Source organism: Populus trichocarpa, chromosome 11, assembly GCF_000002775.5.
Source record: "Populus trichocarpa isolate Nisqually-1 chromosome 11, P.trichocarpa_v4.1, whole genome shotgun sequence".
In the NCBI taxonomy this organism is placed as follows: domain Eukaryota; kingdom Viridiplantae; phylum Streptophyta; class Magnoliopsida; order Malpighiales; family Salicaceae; genus Populus; species Populus trichocarpa.
Window position 1 is genome coordinate 2,830,623 of NC_037295.2, and position 19,319 is coordinate 2,849,941.

Genomic DNA, 19,319 nt, shown 5'->3' on the forward strand with positions numbered 1-19,319 from the left:
CTACAAAAGCCCTAGTGGTTTTTTATGCTCACCCTTAACCCTCTAATAGGTTAAGCATCGAGATACAAACTCAACAATGTCCCTTTTTATGCCATTCCACCAGTATCACTCTCTCAAGTCTCTATACATCTTGTTAGAACCAGGATGTACAGTATAGGCAGTTTGGTGTGCTTTCGTCATCACATCTCTTTTCAAATCATCCACCTCAAACACACATAACCTGGAACCAAATCTCAACACACCATCCTTATGGATAACAAAACCTGGAGCTCTCCCTAATTCCAATTCATCTCAAATCTTGCAAAGTATATCATCCTTTATTTGAATTACTTTAATCTAGTCTATCAAGTTTGACTTAGCCTGAAAATAAGCCAAAAATGCTCCTGATTCATAATCTCATAACTGACACTTTCATCTAACAACCTGTTTAACTCTTTAATCAAGGGTCTCCTCATCTCCTAAATATGAGCCAAACTACCCATAGATTTTCTGCTAAAGGCATCGGCAATAACATTCACCTTGTCCGGGTGATACTGAATCTTGCAATCATAATCACTTGGCAGTTCTATCTACCTTCTCTATTTCAAATTTAGATCCTTCTACTAAAAGATATACTAAAGACTCTTATGATATGAAAATATCTCATATGTATCCCCATACAAATAGTGTCTCCAAATCTTAAGGGAAAACACTACCGCAACTATCTTCAAATCATGAGTGGGGTAATTTTGCTCCTGTTTCTTCAACTTTCTCGAGGCATAAGCAATCACATTATCATTCTGCATCAAAACACAACCCAAACCATTCCTGGATGCATCACAGTACACAATAAAACCACCAGACCCTGAAGGTATTGTCAAAATTAGAGCTATAATAAACCTTTCCTTTAACTCCAGAAAACTCTTCTCACATTCTTCTAACCATTGAAACTTGACACTTTTTTATGTCCCCTTAGTCAATGGAGTAGTAATTCATCAAAAGTTCTCCACGAATCTCCTATAATATCCTACTAAACCCAGGAAACTCAATCTCAGATACCGTAATCGGTTTAGGCCACTACTTAACTGCCTCCACTTTCTGTGGATCAAACTCTATCATATTTCTAGACACTACAGGTCCCAGAAACCCAACACTCTCTAACCAAAACTCACTCTTCAAGAACTTAATGATGATCTCTCAGATTTTGAAGCACCAATCTCAAATGTTCTTTATGTTCCTCTTCATTCCTTGAATACACCAAGATATCATCAATGAACACAATAACAAACTTATTAATAAACAACTTAAAAACTTTGTCCATCATGTCTATAAAGGTCAAGGTCACTGGTGTATTCGTTAACCCAAAAGACAACACTGAGAACTCGTAATACTCATAACGAATCCTAAAGGTGGTTTTAGGAATATCCTCCTTCCTAATCCTCAAATGGTGATATCCCGATCGCAAATCAATCTTTGAGAAACATTGGGGGGGCGGGACACTGCGAGGTGGGTAGTTTATTTGGGGTGGATGCCTCCTAAAGAGTAACGGAGATGTGTGAAGGTAGGCTCAAGCTAAGATTCTGCTCATGAGCGTAATGGTATAAGCATGCTTGATTGTGAGACCGACTGGTCAAATAGAGATGAAAGTCGGCAATAATGATGTGATGTGAGGGAGTGGATATCTATTTTTAACAGTGACCTTGTTCAACTACCTATAGTCTACACACAACCTTATCGACCCATCCTTATTCTTTACAAATAAAACAGGTGCTCCCCATAGAGACACACTCGGATAGATAAACCTTTTATCCAACAAATCTTGAATCTACTCTTTCAACTCTTTTAATTTTGTTAGTGTCATCTTGTAAGCTACTATAGATATTGGTTTTGTTCCCGAAACTATATTAATATAGAATTCAATCTCCCTATTAAGAGGTAGTTCAGGTAATCATAAGGAAAAACATCAATGAATTCCTTAACCATCGAAACTTATTCCATCCTTAGGACTTTCATGCTCACATCTTGCACATAAGCCAAAAAACCTTGCATACCCTTCTGTACTATCCTTCTCGTGATGGCTGAGAGAATACTTAATGGAGATGATAACCCATTTATATGGAAAGCAAACTTCATCTCCTCATCAAGCTTGAAAGCCACTATCTTATTCCAACAATCAACTGAGGCATGGTGCCTTGACAACCAATCTATACCTAATATCATATCAAAGCCTATTATTTCTAAAATTACTAAATCACCCAATAGCTTTCTACATTGCACTTCAACCTCACAATCAACACAAGCATATTCCCCAAACATAACCTCATCTGAAAAGGTAGCCACACACAAAGGACTCTCTAACAAAATGAGTTGTTTAGTAAACCTTAAAGCAAAACATGACGACACGAAAGAATGAGTTTCCCCTATGTCAAACAAAACTCTAACCTCAAAAGAACATATTGAGAGTGTACCTGAGATAATAGTGTTCGGTGTCCGGGCATTCTGCTGAGTAAGGGTAAAAACTTGTGCCTGTCTCTGACTCTCTAGTGCAGAACCTCTATCGCCTACTCCACGACCATGTTGGCTGCGCCCACCAGCTCCACAACTACCCTGAAACACAAAATGGCTAATGATTGAGTTTGAGTAGGAGATGCAACCGATACAAATGCACCAGGCGTGGACAACCGCCTGTTCGGACAATCCCTCAATAAGTTATCAGTTTGTCCACAACCGAAACAAGCTCATATCTACCTATAATGAACCGTGGCATAATGCCTAGATCTATAAGATTGGCATTGAGGCCTCCCATCTAAACCTTATGGTGTTAACTGAACAATACCTTGACTCTGACTCTAGCACCTCCATTTATACTATGTCTATTATTTCCCCTGATAGTAGACCTCTGTGAGAAATTCCTTGACTGCCTAAACTGGCCTTGTCGACCTCCTTGTTCGCTGTTAGGACCTGTATCAGACCATTGCTGGGAAAAAAAAATTGATTTGCCATCTTGGGCCTCTTGGCTGAACCCATTGATAATTGATCCTCTAACTCGCGTGCCTCAATAGCTCAGGCACGATCCGCTATGGCTTAGTACATTTTAAACTCATGAGCCCCAATAACTTTGAATAGGTAGCTATCAAGATTCCGAACAAACCTCTTGATCTTCCTCTCCTCAATCAATACAAAATACCTAGCAAATCTGGACAGCTGTGTGAACTCCACTTCATATGTTGTCACAGTCAAGTCACCCTAAACCAACTTCTCAAATTTATATGATATGGCATCCCTCACGTTTTTTAGCAAAAAATGTTCCAAAAACATTTTAGAACTTCTTTCATGCCATTAGTGGAGAACTAGCTGCCATTTCACTCCTCTTTGACTTATACCAGTTCACAACCACCTCACATTCTAGCCTCACATCTACGCCACACCACATCCAAAAACTATTATGGGTCCTCATAGTTATCAACTCCCTTAAAGGTGGCAAGTGCTAGCTTAAGGAACTCTAATAAGGGCACATTCACCCCATGCATAGTATAGGAAGTAGAAGATGCATTTTTATCCTTCTTTTTCTCTCTCTTAGCTAAAATATTAGCCAAGGTCTACATAGCCCGTCCAATCTTATATAAAACACTGTCAGAATAAGGCATCCTACCATGGGATTCCTGCTCCTTGTTCTGACCAACATCCAAACTATAGTCTCCCTCAGATTCAAACTCATCCTGAACTTCTATCTCTATTGGCTGGGGCAAAGTGGTTCTAACCCTCTTTTTACTCCTCTCATTCCTAAGCTGAGCAAAAGGAATGTCCTCCTAATCATTACCGACATGGTTGGTATTAACTACATATCTAGCTCTCGACATATTTACTAAAAGAACTCATATATATCAATATAACTATAAAGGAGTTTTAAGGACGACATACCAAACACAATATTGAAGAATTATAAGAGGAATGACATCAAGACAAGATATATCTTAAGCTCTATATATCACAGGGGTTTTAACAAAAACAAATTATTAGGTTTTATCAAAACTAGGCTCTGATACCACCTTTCTCATTACCTGAATTCTAGGTCCATTACCGGCAACGCAAGAGCGGTGTTGAAAGGACATCTCGCCTTCGCTAAGCCTCTTAACGAACATATAAAAGAAAACAAGTTATTTAAAATTACACAACATTTCATAATCTTCAGAAATATTATATTATTCAAAACTAATGAAACCAAATGATAGTTCAAAACTTCTCATTAGTAATTAAAGCAAAAACAATAATCCATAATACTCATTACATTTTCAAAATCCAAACATAATTAAAACAAGGTAATAGTGAAGCATCTAAGACATCAAATCAAAACTAAAAAGAAAGCCTCGCGAAACAAGCAAGGCATATGGACCAAAACTGAAGAAGCATGAACACTCAACAAGCTCCACCTGCTAACAGAAACATTTGATATACCTATTTTGATATGATACATTTGAATTTTGATATACCTATTTTGTTCTATACTTGATTTATGTAACCATATTCACTTATCTTAAAATGTATATTAACATGTATGAACCCACCCCTTCATTCATATTTTTCAAGTCTTTAATAGCAGGATCTTTTAGTTATATTTTTCTTGCTTCTTGAGTCGGTATGCCTTGTTTGTTTCTCGAGGCCATTAATTTATTCTTTATTTATTATTTATATATACTCCATGGAATGATTTTAATTATGTTTTAAATTTTTTTTGGATTATTTATGAAAGAATCGGATTAGTTTCGTCTGACAGACTATTTTCCCTTCAACTAAACCTGGTGCGATTAGTTTCGTCTGAATGGGAATATCAAGTTCTGGTGCCAGTTAACATTTGGATCAGCAAAAGCTTGATGTGGTCTGATCAATTAGCTGGTAATCACAGCATGGCATGAGTTTGGAGCTTACTAGTGCTTTTTGGGAATCCGAACACAAAGTAAAACAATGGAATCTGGTTCTACTTGAATCGATAAGAAGATAAAAAGAATATGGGAAAAAAAGAAGAAAAAGAAAAGAAATTCAAATGCTTTGAGAAAGAAGCATACAATGGGAGCAGCTATATCCTGTTATCTTCCCTGTACTGTTGTAATCGTGACATCTTTCATCATAGTGTAAGTGTTTCTGAACGTCCCAGTCGATGATGAATCTGTCTCCGTTAAATACCTTTCCGAGTAAAAGCCTGGCTGTTTAGGTTGTGGCAGCGTTGGATTCTCGCTGTCCAACATTAACACAACCGAAGGCATCGTAGGCCTGTCTTCTGGCCGTTTCTGCACGCATAACAGTCCCACATGGATACATCTCAACAATTCTGATGTGTCTGCTCGTGTCTCCATCAGAGCATCCATTAGCTCTATTGGCCTTCCTTCATTCCATAATCTCCATGCCTGAAATTGAGTTTTAGTTCAATGAAGTTGGAGAAAGATTCAATCTCAGTTTTAAAGCATAAACAAATGTAGTTTCAGCTCTTAACTCACATGTCCTTGAAGATTGAGGTCATGCTCAGGATGGTAAAATCCTCTGTTTTTCTTCGCACTCACTGTCTCCAATATCAGTACTCCGTAGCTAAAGACATCAGATTTCACTGAGAAGAGCCCATCTATTGCATATTCTGAAGTCATGTAGCCATTGCATGAAAACACAGAAGTATATTGTTATGTGGGAAACAAGTATGCATGGTTTCAGCAGAAGAGCACTTTTTGTTATGCTTACTGAGTTCCTATAAGAAAATAAACTCAAGGGAAGAGAAAGGGATGAGAGCAGAAAGATTGAGAATAATTGCCACACTCAAGGTGTTGTTCTTTTCTGTTGTATGCTGTATAAATATTGGTACATGGGTTAGACTTTCTCAAGTCTATTTACAGAAACTCAGCAATATAAGTGTCACGACCCGAATCCCGGACCCATGACCGGCACATAGACAAGATTCCTCTTCAAGGTTCCATACCTATGCAAACCCAAACTTACACACAAACTTATCCTAACTCAATCAGAGTTCAACGCAGCATTAACAACAAAATCAACTTCATAATATAATTCGATTGTCTTAATACAAGAGTTCATATAAATTCAGAGTTTTGGAGCACTAACTAGACATAAAGGGAAAAGGTACAATTTACAACCAAAAGAGCAGGTTCTGAAGGTCTAACAAAAGTGACCTGCTATCAAGCTATAAGCCTGAAAATGATAAATAATGAGATGGTGAGTTCAACAACTCAGTGAGTAGATAACGTTCAATATACACACACGAGATAATATAACAATGAGAAATATATATACAAGTATGGCTTTAGGTTCTATTAGAAATGTTTCTCAAATTGGCCATAACAAGAATATCAGAAGGTAAAGCTCGTCAGAAAATCAAAATGCAATGAGCATGAGGCTCCGTACTGTGGGATGATCAGTCCACACAGGTTGGTGACTCCCCCAACCAACTAGGGTTCAGATACGATGTGTACAAAGACTAACACTACCCTGTTAGCATGGATATTCTGACTGGCATACCATAGGTTCATAATCATAATCAAACAAACATATTCATATCTCAAGGCTCAACTCATAACATCAATCAAATGAGGAGCTATCAATTCAGAATTCAATTCAAAATATATACTGGTTCATATCAAGAATTCAGATTCAACAATTGATCATGCTTTATCAAAACAAAGATAATAATCAACATATATATTATCAAGAAGCATGATCCAATTCATATTAACAAATCAAATATTTATAATATTTCTCATGCATATGAAAAATTATCCACTCACCTTACTAGAAAGCAAACAGAAGTCAAAAGCAGACACCGAAGAAAATCCTACTGACGTCCCGCCGGTAGAATATCAGGATTATCTGAATACAAAGGAGGCATATTCAAGAACGAATCGAAAGAATATTTAACTTATTTAATACACTTAACTAAGGGTATATTCCGTAATCCTATATATTTTTGAACTAACTAGTCAATTTTCTCAAAAACCCAAAAATCTAACGGTTTTCCCGAAATCTAATCCATAATAAAACAAATAATAAAATTGGTAATAATTCACTAAATAACCCTCAATTATTCATCAAACCAATCTGCAAAAGTTAATATTACAGCTGGGGACTAATCTGTAATTTACCATATTTTAAGGGTCAAATTGCAACTTTTGTCAAATTGAAGGACCAAACTGAAATTGTCATAAATCCATTACTATACTGAAATTCTGACCATAATTAATCCTCATTTCTGTCCAGAATATCTCATTATACTTCAGGGACCATTCTGGAATTTTACCAAATTTTTAGGGTCAAATTGTAATTTTTGTCAAATTGGAGGACCAAATTGAAAGTGTTAAATTTTCATATCTATACAGTAATTCTGCCCATAATTCATATGTTATTCTGTTCAGAATCTCGGAATATGCTCCAGGGACCAATCTGTAATTTTCCAAAGTTTGGGGACGAAACTGTAATTTTCCAAAATTGAGGGACCAAACCGAAATTTTGTCATCTTCAACCTCAAACCCAGAATTCTCACAGATTACCTACTGTTCTTGCCAAATTTCTAACTCAACATTCACCATTTACACAATTCATAACTCAAAATCATCACAATCTTCCATAATCAACTCATTAATCAATTACCCATAACAATCAACCTTATAACATTCAATTTAATTCATCAATTAAACCCAAAACACAAATTTTCAAAACCCTAACATTCATCAAAACCTAAATTAAAGTTCAATTAACATACATTTATACATTTAACAACCTAAATCTTACCTTTAAACTTATTTCTTCAATTCCTTTCTATTTCCCTTCTAATTTCCCTTTTTCTCTTCTTCTTCTTCTTTCTCCCTTTCACTCCTGCCGACTCTCTCTCTCTCAAAATTTTGCAGGTTTCTTCTTCTTCTTTTTTTCTATTTATATTTATCAACTATTATTCAATTACTATTATATATACTCTTATTTATTTGTATTCTCTCCTTAAGCCACCAAGGGCTTTGTAGCCTTTTCCTAACTCATTTAATTCAAAATATTACAATAAGGCAAGTCCAATCAATTACATGTATTACAAAGGGAATGTCAATTAATCATTCTAACTGAAGAATGTCATTGCTTGTGATTAGGAGACTTCCAAGCTGATGTAGTGGAATCAGCAGATTGCATGGAACTGACAGATTTTATAAGATCTGCTGAGATAATGTGCTCTGCTGGTGTAATATTCTCTTTAGTTCCAACTACCCTTTTCGTACTTTCTTCATTTTGGTCACCTCCAAATGTTCTTGCCAAACCAAAGTCTTATATTTTGGGATTCATTTCATCATCTAGGAGAATGTTGCTGGCTTTAAGGTCCCTGTGAATGATTCTTAAACTCGAAGCTCGATGCAGATAAAGAAGCCCTCGAGCAATCCCTACTATAATATTGAATCGTTTCTGCCAATCAAGTGAAGTACCTCTTGTTTGATCTGGTTCAATTAGTACCATGTTAGAAAAATGTAAGACATTTTTGGGATAATTCAAAGCTTTAATGTTTAAGAGTCACTAAACTGTAAAGATACAAGTCCAAGCCTCTCTTGGACATGTATTCGTATACCAACATCCTCTCTTCTCTGTGAACACAACATCCTAAGAGCCGAACAAGATTCCTGTGCTGAAGTTTTGAGATAAAGATGACTTCATTCTTGAACTCATTGAGCCCTTGTCTTGAATCTTTAGAGAGCCTTTTCACTGCAATTGCTTGTCCTGTTGGAAGCGCACCCTGTAGCACATCAGGATTGATATCAACTAATAGATAAATGAGGTAAGAAGTCTACAAGGATAGAAAGGAAACACATAAAGAGCAGTACTTCTTTTGTTTTTTCCTTTTCAAACAGTTCTGCAGATGTACAGGAAAACCACCTTGTAAACAACACCAAAACCGCCTTCTCCAATCTTGTTTTGGAAAGAGAAGCTATCAGTAGCAGATACAATAGTATCCAAGTCATATAAAGGCAGCTGACCTACGTCTTCCTCATCAGCTTTAGGATTCTCATCTTGAAAACGTTTTTGTGATTCATCTGCCAAATCAGAGAAGACTGTATCAAATCCACAAGGATCTACATAGGAGAAAGGCAACAAAAAAAAATCATGTTTGAATACATGCAATAACAATATTGTTGCGTTAGAATTAACCTTAGCTATATGGCAGAGGTTATTGATTTAAACTATTTCTAGGCTGAAAAAGGTATTCTCTTCTAAGGTAACGTTTGGTTAAGACAATAGATACAAAGCGGACATGATCTTTTTTACTTATTGTTTTGTTTTGAAAATACAAAAATTCACTAATATAATTATTTTATGTTTTAAGACAGTAGATACAAAACAGACATATTTCTAACCAAACATATTTTAGTTCCTTTTGTATATATTCTTTTTGTCATGAGATACTAACCAAATGCAACCTAGTAATTAAATTACAGGAAAGTTCGAAGGACATTATCAAAATTTTTATTATTAAAAATCTGAAATGGAACCCAGTAACACATTTGAACACTGTTTATGGAAATAATAATGATGTAATTTCTTGGTGGTATATGATAAAATGGAGAATAACAAGCATAAAATAAATATAAAATGCCATGACTTGTCAAGAAAGCTCATTTTGTAATAAAATATGCTATGCCATTTTCAGTAGGAAGCCATGGCAAGGTAAGTTTGAAAGGAGAACAAGAAAATGACATGAACCATTTTCTTTTATTTCCTTCAGAAGAATAATAATATCCTTGACAGGAAGTTTGGTATCTCTTTGATCATTGATTACCAATTAGTTCTTGTTTAAGAAGAACAAAAGAAAAAAACCAGAATACTCTCAGGATAATCTGACTCTGCATGAAAAAAAGTTCAACAACCTAAAATTTACTACATGAACTGCCACTACCTTGTCAGCTGAATATTTTGGTCAAAAACCAGTAGAGGGAACTAAGTAGTAGAGAACTGGAATTTAAAACCTTACCTTTCCTTCTCTTAGAAGTCCTCTTCCAAATAATATAACTGATGACTGCAACCAACAGAAGGACACTTCATGCTGCTAATACTGAGATGATCACTGCTGTTTGTTTATCACTGTTTGTGCCTGTTAGCATGCGCCGCATGCGTGGAAGAAAATTACAATTACAATCACAATCATTTTTCTTGCATAGGATTACAAGTATTAGAACAAAGTTAGAATCATAATAAACTCTTACCAAGATCGGCAGCAGACATCCTTACAAATAAGTCCTGCCCGCCTTCACTATACTCTCTTATATCAATCAAGTCTCCGAACCAAAATACGCAGCCACTAACTGCTGTCTTAGCGTAGGCTGTGCAAGAACAGTTCCTCAAGCAAGCCTCCTCGCACTCGAAAAGAGTCTTGGCTGTCATATTATTCAAAGTTGTAGAAGTATACGGCAACTTCACCCTCGAAAACCTCCTAAACCCCTCATCATAACTACAATTGAATGGTGTTCTCCTGACACAACCACTTGAGCAATCCATGTTATCCCAGTCTTGTGGTACTTTTGGTATGAACCCTGCTGGGCATTTGCAGCGAAGTGAGTTATCTAGATTGCAAAAGCCATTAGGACCACATTGTTCATATCCATCACATTGATCAGTTGGAAATGTAAATATAACAACCCACTCACCACGCCTTTGATTCCATGTTAAATGTTCAATCAAGCCAGATTGATTTAACACAAACCGTGAAATTGTAGCATTCTCATTGTTTTCAAAAGCATAGTAAATGAAGCTAGAATTATAGACAAAAATAGGTTTGAAAACTGGATTCTCTTGCAATGGAGGACCTCCACCAAACCTGATACCATCCCATGGGCCGCTTCGATATACTATATCTGATCCTCTACGAAGAAATAGCTGTGCAAGTCCTTGGACGTCTACACTATAAGTGAAATCTCCACTGGAAGGATCTTGAAGACTCTTCCATGAAGTCATGTACCAGTTCTGATTAGTTTGTAGGTTCAATCCCAGCTTCATGCCTGGTATTATGGTATCAGATGGATGGTCAAAGCTCTGCCACAGATACGTACCACTTCTGCTATCTTTTACCACAAGGTTTCCACTGTCTAGGAGCTGCAAGACTGGATTATATGAGGTCATGGATGAATTTGATGACCAGATGGGGACAGCTGATCGGTTGTTGAATATGAGTACGTTTCCTGTGGCAGTGATTCTGAAGACACCAGAAGAATCTGAAAGTGGGCTGTCTTTGTTGGCAACCCAAACAACTGTTTGTGGAGAAACATCCTTGAACCATATTCCGATAAAGCGGTGAGTGGAAGTCCAGGGGCTAAAGAAGCCTAACTCAAAGCTTTCGCCGATGGAAACAAGAGTTTGACCATTGTCTCTAAGAATCTGGTTTGGTGATAAAGTGTCTATGGCGATCGAGGATCTCCAGAGGGATAAAAATGCGTAACAGAGGAAAATGGAAACGAAGGCCATCATGGATAATCTCAGTTACAATAGTTCAACCATGATGTTTATTGAAACTAGTAATCTAGAAACCTAAATGAAGAAAACTGGCTAAGAGCTAACAAACAACCAAACACTTCCAAGAAAATGTTAGAAAGGGACACTTTGTTTTTCCTGATGAAAGAAATGTGTGAAAGGGACCTTCTCATGACAAAAACTAGAACATGTTATCCTTGTAGACCTCAAAATCAGCAGTTTGTTCATAGGGAGTGTTAATCTCTAGATTTTTCATCTACTTACGTATTAAACTACAATGGTTGAAACGCTCGACTGTTGTTTTTTAATGTTTTATTTAACCTCTTCGCAGACTCTCTACTATAATCCTAAACTCTTAACATATTCCTTGAGGCAGCTCTTTGCTGTCAATACTTATTCAACATTGTTGCAAGGAAGGCACCTGAAAAGTTACAAGCATAGAAACATGGGTTTCAGGAAAATCTGTGAAAAACAATAACACCTTAATTTTTCTACAGGCTATTGATTCATGTAATATTGAGATAATATTCTTGCTTTTGGCAACAAGACCGCTTTCCTATTCTTTTTGTTAGTCTTTTTTAGGTTGAACTTTGAATGGTCTTTCTTCAAGTAGCAAAGTGTATAATGCGGGAGTGATGTGTACTTGACATCATTTCTGGCAAATAAACGTGTATTTCTTATTCTATATCACAACTTGCCTTTGTTGTGTAAGCAGAGAGACCCCTATAAAGACCCTCAAGATGGTAAAATGATCTTTGAAAATCAAAGAGTTCATTGCACAAGCATAGGACCAAGTCCTCAGGATCTTTCCAGCTTTCTTACAAATCTAGATGATGTGCCAAGACATCATAGGCAACAGAAGAAATAAAAATGGAAACCACATAAAGGCAATATTTGACATACAAAATAAATTGTCCATCCAAGAGAGAATATGTAGTTAGAGAAGGGTAAAAAAGAAAGAATACAGTTAAAACAAAGGGATAAAATCTTCATAACATCAACTAAGAAGCACAGTTTAAATATATATCCAACAAATCAAGAACTAATGTCAAAATATATAGCAGACATGATATAATATTACACATTTGGATAAGGAAATTGCCGAAATGGGATTTATAATCTTCCGAGTCATCAGGGATGCCCTGAACTTTGATGTCGAGATGAGCCATCTCTTCAACAGGTATAGAGGCTTGTTGCAGTAACTCTATTACCCTCCGGGAACACTCTCACGTTCAGAATCTTCAGATTCAGGTGTAAAGAAAAAGTCACTCAGACTCAACAGATTCTTTACAATGGCAACATCCAGAGAAAGAAAGACTTCTCTATCGACCCATTAATGTTGTTATACTCAAGTCATTTCCAGAAAAATAGCTTTCCATATTCGATAGAAGACACCTATCTGTATAATATCCAGGTTTTCTAGGCTGAGGCAGCAAAGGATTCTCACAATCCAACATCAGAACAACAGACGACATTGTTGGCCTATCTTCAGGGCACTGTTGCACACACAAGAGGCCAACTTGAATACATTTCAATACTTCAGATGTGTTAATCGGATTCCCCATAAAAGGATCCATTAGCAGCTCAATAGCCCGTTCATCATTCCATAATATCCATGCCTACACCAAATTTTCAAGTTCCTTTGAGAATTAACTTACACTTGCATGCAAAGGAACATGTGTACATACAAACACTCGCATAAATATGCAAGCCACATCAATTAGTTTCGTAAGGAAATACTCACATGTCCTAGAAGGTTGAAGTCATGATCAGGATGATAGAATTCTCTGTTCCTCTTTCCACTCACTATTTCTAGGAGCAATACACCAAAGCTGAAGACATCAGATTTGACTGAAAATTGTCCATCTATTGCATACTCGGGGGACATATAGCCACTGCATTTAATCAACAAAGAAATATTTTAACAGCGAAGTGCCAAGTACAGGTAGATAGATATACATAAATACATAGAGTGAGAGACATACTAAGTTCCCATAACCCGGCACGTTTTTGCTTCAGTTTGATCACCTCCAAACATTCTTGCCAAGCCAAAATCTGATATTTTTGGATTCAAATCACTGTCTAACAGAATGTTGCTAGCTTTTAGATCCCTATGAATGATTCTCAACCTTGAATCTCTGTGAAGATAAAGAAGTCCTCTAGCAATGCCTACTACTATGTTAAAGCGTTTCTGCCAATCAAGGGATGCACCTTCCTGTGAGTCTGCTGGTAAAGCATTTAGTTAAAAAGCCTGATTTGGGACAACGTTAAATAATTAAAAATGATGGAAGAGACTTGCCAAAAATATATAAGTCCAAACTTCTTTTGGACATGTACTCGTAGACCAACATCTGTTCTTCTGCGTGAATATAACATCCCAAGAGCCTAACAAGATTTCGGTGCTGAAGCTTAGCAATCAAGATAACTTCATTCTTGAATTCTTTAAGGCCTTGTCCTGAATCTTTGGAGAGTACCTTTACTGCTATTTCTTGACCAGTAGAGAGCTTGCCCTATATATATATATATATATATATATAAAAATAAAAAATAAAAACAATGCTAGCTATCAGCAGATTGTTTAGAATACGCAATTAGGCATTCATTTACTATGATTAAATTGACATGATCGAGGTCCATCAGGTTTTAGCTCAAATGGAGAAGAGGCGAGCAGGGACCAAGCAGGTTTTTTGGTTCAAGTCTCACCAAAAGGATCCATTCCACTCGGTGTTGATCATACCAAAGCAGGGTTAAGTAGTGCAGAAAATAACCTTGTAAACAGGGCCGAAACCACCTTCTCCAACCTTATTAGCAAATGCAAAGTCATTTGTTGCAGCTGCAATAGTACTCCGATCAAATAATGGTAGCTCTAGGTCTTCAAGGCCAGGTTTATCATCATGGCATGCCTCTTCTACAGATTGGCCTGTCATGAAGCAAGCAAAGGGATTATTGGAAAAAGATGGAGAAATTAGCTTTTCTTGCTATGAGAGAGCTTTCAACTAGTTTCATCAAAATTCTACTACAGAACTTTAAACAATCATAGGAGTTCACCTTCAAAATCAAATTGATCTCTAAGAAGGTTGATTTATCCATGACTTCTTTTTCTTTGTACGGTTAAAAAAATAAAAGTTATTCCACACATAACAGTGCAAATCAAACATCTATTATGGATAGGAAAAAAAAAAACTAGATTACCAAAGGCAGGTGGAACATCGAAGCAACACAATTAAAGTCCTGTTAATCATCACAAATCATTTTCTTACTATGTCTAGTTTCTGTTAAACTAGTCATTCATCTGATAACAAAAATGTAACTAAGATGAGAAAAAAAAATGTTTATCTAACACAGAAGTAGTTGAATATTTACCTATCTTTCTGCCAGACTTCCTCTTCCATAAAACGTACAAGGCAACTAAAACCAACAGAAGAACCGCTAAAATTGTTGAGGCCCAGAATATGATCAGTGTCACTTTGTCCATTGCACTGCTTTCTAGATGCATCCACAAGTAAGAAATAAGAATCATCTATTTGTTTTTGAAATAAATTTGTGCTTCTAACTGACTAAACCACTTAGTCATTGCAGAGACTATCTTGTACAATCTTAGTTTAAGGTCTTGTTGCTATAAACAGAGGACCAGCTATCTAGTGTACCTGTAGTTCTCATTCTTTCGCATTCAAAGAGGACCTAGTTTGTGGAGCCCAGCAAAAGCTTTCATATCATGGTTCACATGAGAGGTTGTCTTCCCAAACAGGGAAGGCACGTTAAAAATACACCGACTACAACTAATTTGTACTGTCTCAGAGCAAAGTGACCTATAAATACTAAAATTTCAGGATGGTAAGTTTAATGCCTGTGTTCAGAAAAGAAAAGGGAATATATCATCAAAGTTGATCTATGTGAACCCAAAAACAACTTTTAATAAATTTTCTTTGCCCATTTTAAATTATGGAGCATACACCCACTAGAACCAGCAAGGAAACGAAATAAAAGTAACCAAAGCATGCATAAAGAAAGAATGCTATATCTTACATTGTGATTTTAGTACCAAAGCATGCATAAAGAAAGAATGTTGTATCTTACGTTGTGATTTTAGTATCTAAAGCTTGCATGAGTGAATACAAAGTTTATGCAAAGTCTGCTTTGTGTTAAGAACAAGAACATACCAAGTTCAGAAGCAGCCATCCGAACATACAGTTCATCCCCTCCGTCATTGAATTCACTAACATCCAACAAGTCCCCAAACCACGTCACGCAATCAATAAGTTCAGTTGTGGCATAAGCAACGCATGAGCAGTTCCTCAGACAAGCATCTGCACAGTTCTCCTGATTAGTTGTAATAGACTGCATAGCATATGAATTATCTGGCAACTTCAAGTTTGGAAACCTCATAAATCCCTCATTTGTGCTACAATTCAGTGGTTTTCTTGGCACACATCCGCTGGACCAATCCATTGAATACCATTCCTCTGTCACCTTTGGCACAAACCCAGTTGGGCAATGGCAAATGGGCACCTGGTTTTCATTACAAATACCATTTGGACCACATCTTGAATATGCATCACAAAGATCTTTCTGCAAAGAGAACATTAGAAACCACTCATTGGATTTTTGGTTCCATGTGAAGTAATTAAGCACGCCAGAACTGTCAACAAGGAACCGTGATATCATATTATTATCACTGTTGTCAAAGCTAAAGTATATGTAATTTGAGTTATAGATGAATATAGACTTGAATATCTGGAAACCTTTCATTTGAAGACCCCCTCCCAACCTGAGACCATCCCACATGACACCATCCCATGGCCCGCTTCGATATACTATATCTGATCCTCTGCGAAGATGTACCTGTGGAAGCCCCTTGATATCCAATTTATAGGTATAAAGTCCTGCAGATGGATCTTGAAGACTTTTCCACGAAGTCAAGAACCAATTCTGGCCAGTTGTTAGGTCCCATCCTAGCTTCATGCCTGGTATCAAAGTATCACATGGATAATCAAAGCTCTGCCAGATATAGTTGTTTGAAATATCATCACTGCCAATATCTTTGACAACAAGATTTCCTGTGCTCAGGAGCTGTAAGATTGGATTGTTTGAGGTTGTGGATGGATTGGAAGACAAGACAATGTTCTTCATTGAGTTCTGAGAAATGACAATGTTTCCGTTTTCTACTATGGTGACTGCCCCAGATAAATCAGTGAGAGGGGAGTCCCTGTTGGCCACCCAAACAACTGTTTGATCAGGAACATTGTTGAACCATATTCCCAGATAACGGTTCGTAGAATTCCAGGGACTAAAGAAGCCAAAAGCAAATGTGCCATTTGTCGAAACAAGAGCTTCACTGCTATTGTCTCTGAGAATCTGGTTGACAGTTAAGAAGTCAGTGGCAGTTGAGGTCTTGAAGTTAAAAGTAGTGAAAGCTAAGCAAAAGAATAGCAAAAGAAAGACCTCCATGGATGATCCTAGTGGCAACAACTGAAAGTTTATCATTTGCATTTGTATTTCTTAGGTCGTCGGTGCAAGCCAAGTGTAGTGGATAACTCGATAAAAGACTTGCCCCCTCAATCAATTTTCATTCAAGACAGAATAATGAACTCTAGATGTTATTTAAGAGGACTGCTAAACTTGGCTACTTTCAAAACCTGATTACTAAATACAAAGTTCAACTCAACACCGACAATTATGGGTTCTCTAACCCATTCCCATGAATGAGGAAGGAAGCAAAACTATTGGACAATTGGGAATCTCGAACCAATTTTATCATGGAATATTCAGACACCAAGGAGAACGTTTAACTACTATTACTACTATATACTTTCTTTTGTCTTGTCTGGTTTCATCAACTTCTAATTCTGATCATGACCCAAGAGTGAGATGCAGGTTGTATCTAGGCATCATATGACTCACAAAGTCCAAGATAAATGGCAATTAATATATGATGATGAGGGACAGACACAGAGAAATACAAATGAGGAAGACAAAAGGAAGAATAATGCTAGAAACAATCAAAATAAAAGCCAAAACCAGCAAGAACCTTTTCTGGGCTTCATTCATTTTCAGGGTATTTTTCCTTCACCACCACTACATGCATGATCAAGTCAAAAAAATCATAATGGCAAGATAGGAACATCTGTAGCATCCAAGAACCATGTTCATTAGCAATGAAAAAATAAAACGAAAGTTCTTTCAGAACTTCTAGAGGAAGTTGAAAAGGCAGCAACAAACAACATAGAATCTTGCAAAGATATAGGCAAGAGTACAGGAAAATACTCACAAGTTTGAAACAGCTTCTTGTTGATGGAAGGTTTAGCTTCAACCCTGTGGCAAGACATTCTTGAAATGACAGAGGATGTCAAAAAGACGGGGGAACAGAAACTCTTACCAAACCCAGCAGCTTGGACTGCTAGCTTAAAGGCTTTACTTACATGGGTGATAAAGGACTCTAGGCCCGTGATATGATTTTGATCCCAAACAAAAAATTATAACACATCAAAGTATTCCCACTTTTTCCATAGCAATTAGCATGTTATTGAATCCAGTTTTGCAATATAAGCTTTATTTCTTTTGGTTTCTTCTTAGAAATTTGATTATTAAAAAAAAAACTTATTTAAAAAAAAAATATAGCGATAAAGCTATTATCACTCATACTTACAAAATAAAAATATATATATATATATGAGAAGAAAAAATGAAATTAAAAATATAATTTTAAAGAGAAGAGAGATATTTTTTTTATTTTTAGGGGACAACATGCATGTGTTTTTTCTTTCATTCTTATATCTATCTCTCTAGTATAATTGTAACTATTAACAAAATCTAGATGGGTTATCTATCGTTTTTTGGTTTATAATTATTTTTTTTATTTTTTTATAATTTTAATTATTATTTTTTTAATTTTATCCTTTAACATTTGACCAGTTAAAAATTAGATTTCAAAGTTTTTTTAAATTTATTATTTTTGGTCAAATAAATCAAGTCACAAGTTTAATAGGATAGCATGAGTTGGTATCATTCTTTTTACTTCTTCTTTTTTTACGCTAGTTTTTTTCATTTAATATTGATTTTTTTATCATGATTGTGTTGATTGAATTTTTTTTCTCAATTTTTTTTTATCTAACTTATGACGGATCAAGGGTCACATATTTAGTTGTAATTATAACTTGAAAATCATATAATTTTTCTTTTATTTGTGATATTGGTTTTTTGAGAAATTTTGAAGTGCCTAAGAAAGCCCATTAACAAAAGAGAAGGAATCACTTTTCACTTAACTTTTCCATTGCATATCATGTAAGACCATGAAAGCCCATTAATTCTCAAACCTCCCTCGTACGCCCACCTAACCTAACTGAATTACTTACTGTTATCAAATTGGCGCCAAAACACCCATTGAGTCCTTCCTTTCTGATGTGATATTTCCAGAGATAATTTTGTGGTTCTTTAAGATGATTATAACTGTTGGGTTTTGGAATTTATGGTGAATAACAGTGGCTGAAGAAGAGGATAGCATGTGTTAAATAATATTTATGTAGTCTTATTTATTAAGGGTAGAATAGTACTTTCAGTTTGACCTATATATACTTTATTTGTATTTAGGTTAACACTATGCATTCATAATAAACAGATTATTCAGAATTGTAGCCTCCTTTTTGTAGTTGATCTCAATTACTTTAACATGGTATCAGAGCTAGTTTTATGGAACGAAGCTTAATCCCGAACACAGCTTCGCAAAATTTTTTGGAGTGAGATTTTGTCTTCCGCTTCTGCAAAATTTGGTATTTCGTCAGTTTCTGCAATTATTTTGGTATTTCATCTTCCCTTCAGCTTTTACAATTTGGTAATTCCGTTCAGTTTCTGCA

General features: G+C 36.1%; 1 protein-coding gene, 1 long non-coding RNA gene and 1 pseudogene across 3 annotated transcripts; all 3 read right to left on the reverse strand.

Moving 5' to 3' along the window:
- Positions 1–1,968: 1,968 nt before the first annotated feature.
- On the reverse strand, positions 1,969–11,463 carry LOC7497016 (G-type lectin S-receptor-like serine/threonine-protein kinase At4g27290; annotated as a pseudogene).
- Positions 6,002–7,863, reverse strand: LOC127903991 (uncharacterized). The gene is made up of 2 exons (XR_008056799.1): positions 7,765–7,863; positions 6,002–6,846 (listed from the first exon to the last, which is right to left on the reverse strand). It is a non-coding gene; the product is annotated as an uncharacterized LOC127903991 (long non-coding RNA).
- Positions 11,464–12,436: 973 nt separating the features above from the next.
- On the reverse strand, positions 12,437–17,453 carry LOC7497015 (G-type lectin S-receptor-like serine/threonine-protein kinase At4g27290). Of its 2 annotated transcripts, XM_024611852.2 has the most exons (7): positions 15,630–17,452; positions 14,833–14,955; positions 14,238–14,389; positions 13,769–13,979; positions 13,455–13,692; positions 13,214–13,364; positions 12,437–13,088 (listed from the first exon to the last, which is right to left on the reverse strand). In XM_024611852.2, the coding sequence occupies exons 1-7, from the start codon at positions 16,957–16,959 to the stop codon at positions 12,792–12,794; spliced, it is 2,502 nt and encodes an 833-aa protein (XP_024467620.2). In that variant the 5' UTR covers positions 16,960–17,452; the 3' UTR covers positions 12,437–12,791. The 2 variants fall into 2 exon arrangements, with proteins under 2 accessions (XP_024467620.2, XP_024467621.2); XM_024611853.2 differs by lacking the exon at positions 14,833–14,955 and having other exon boundaries at positions 15,630–17,453.
- Positions 17,454–19,319: the final 1,866 nt, after the last annotated feature.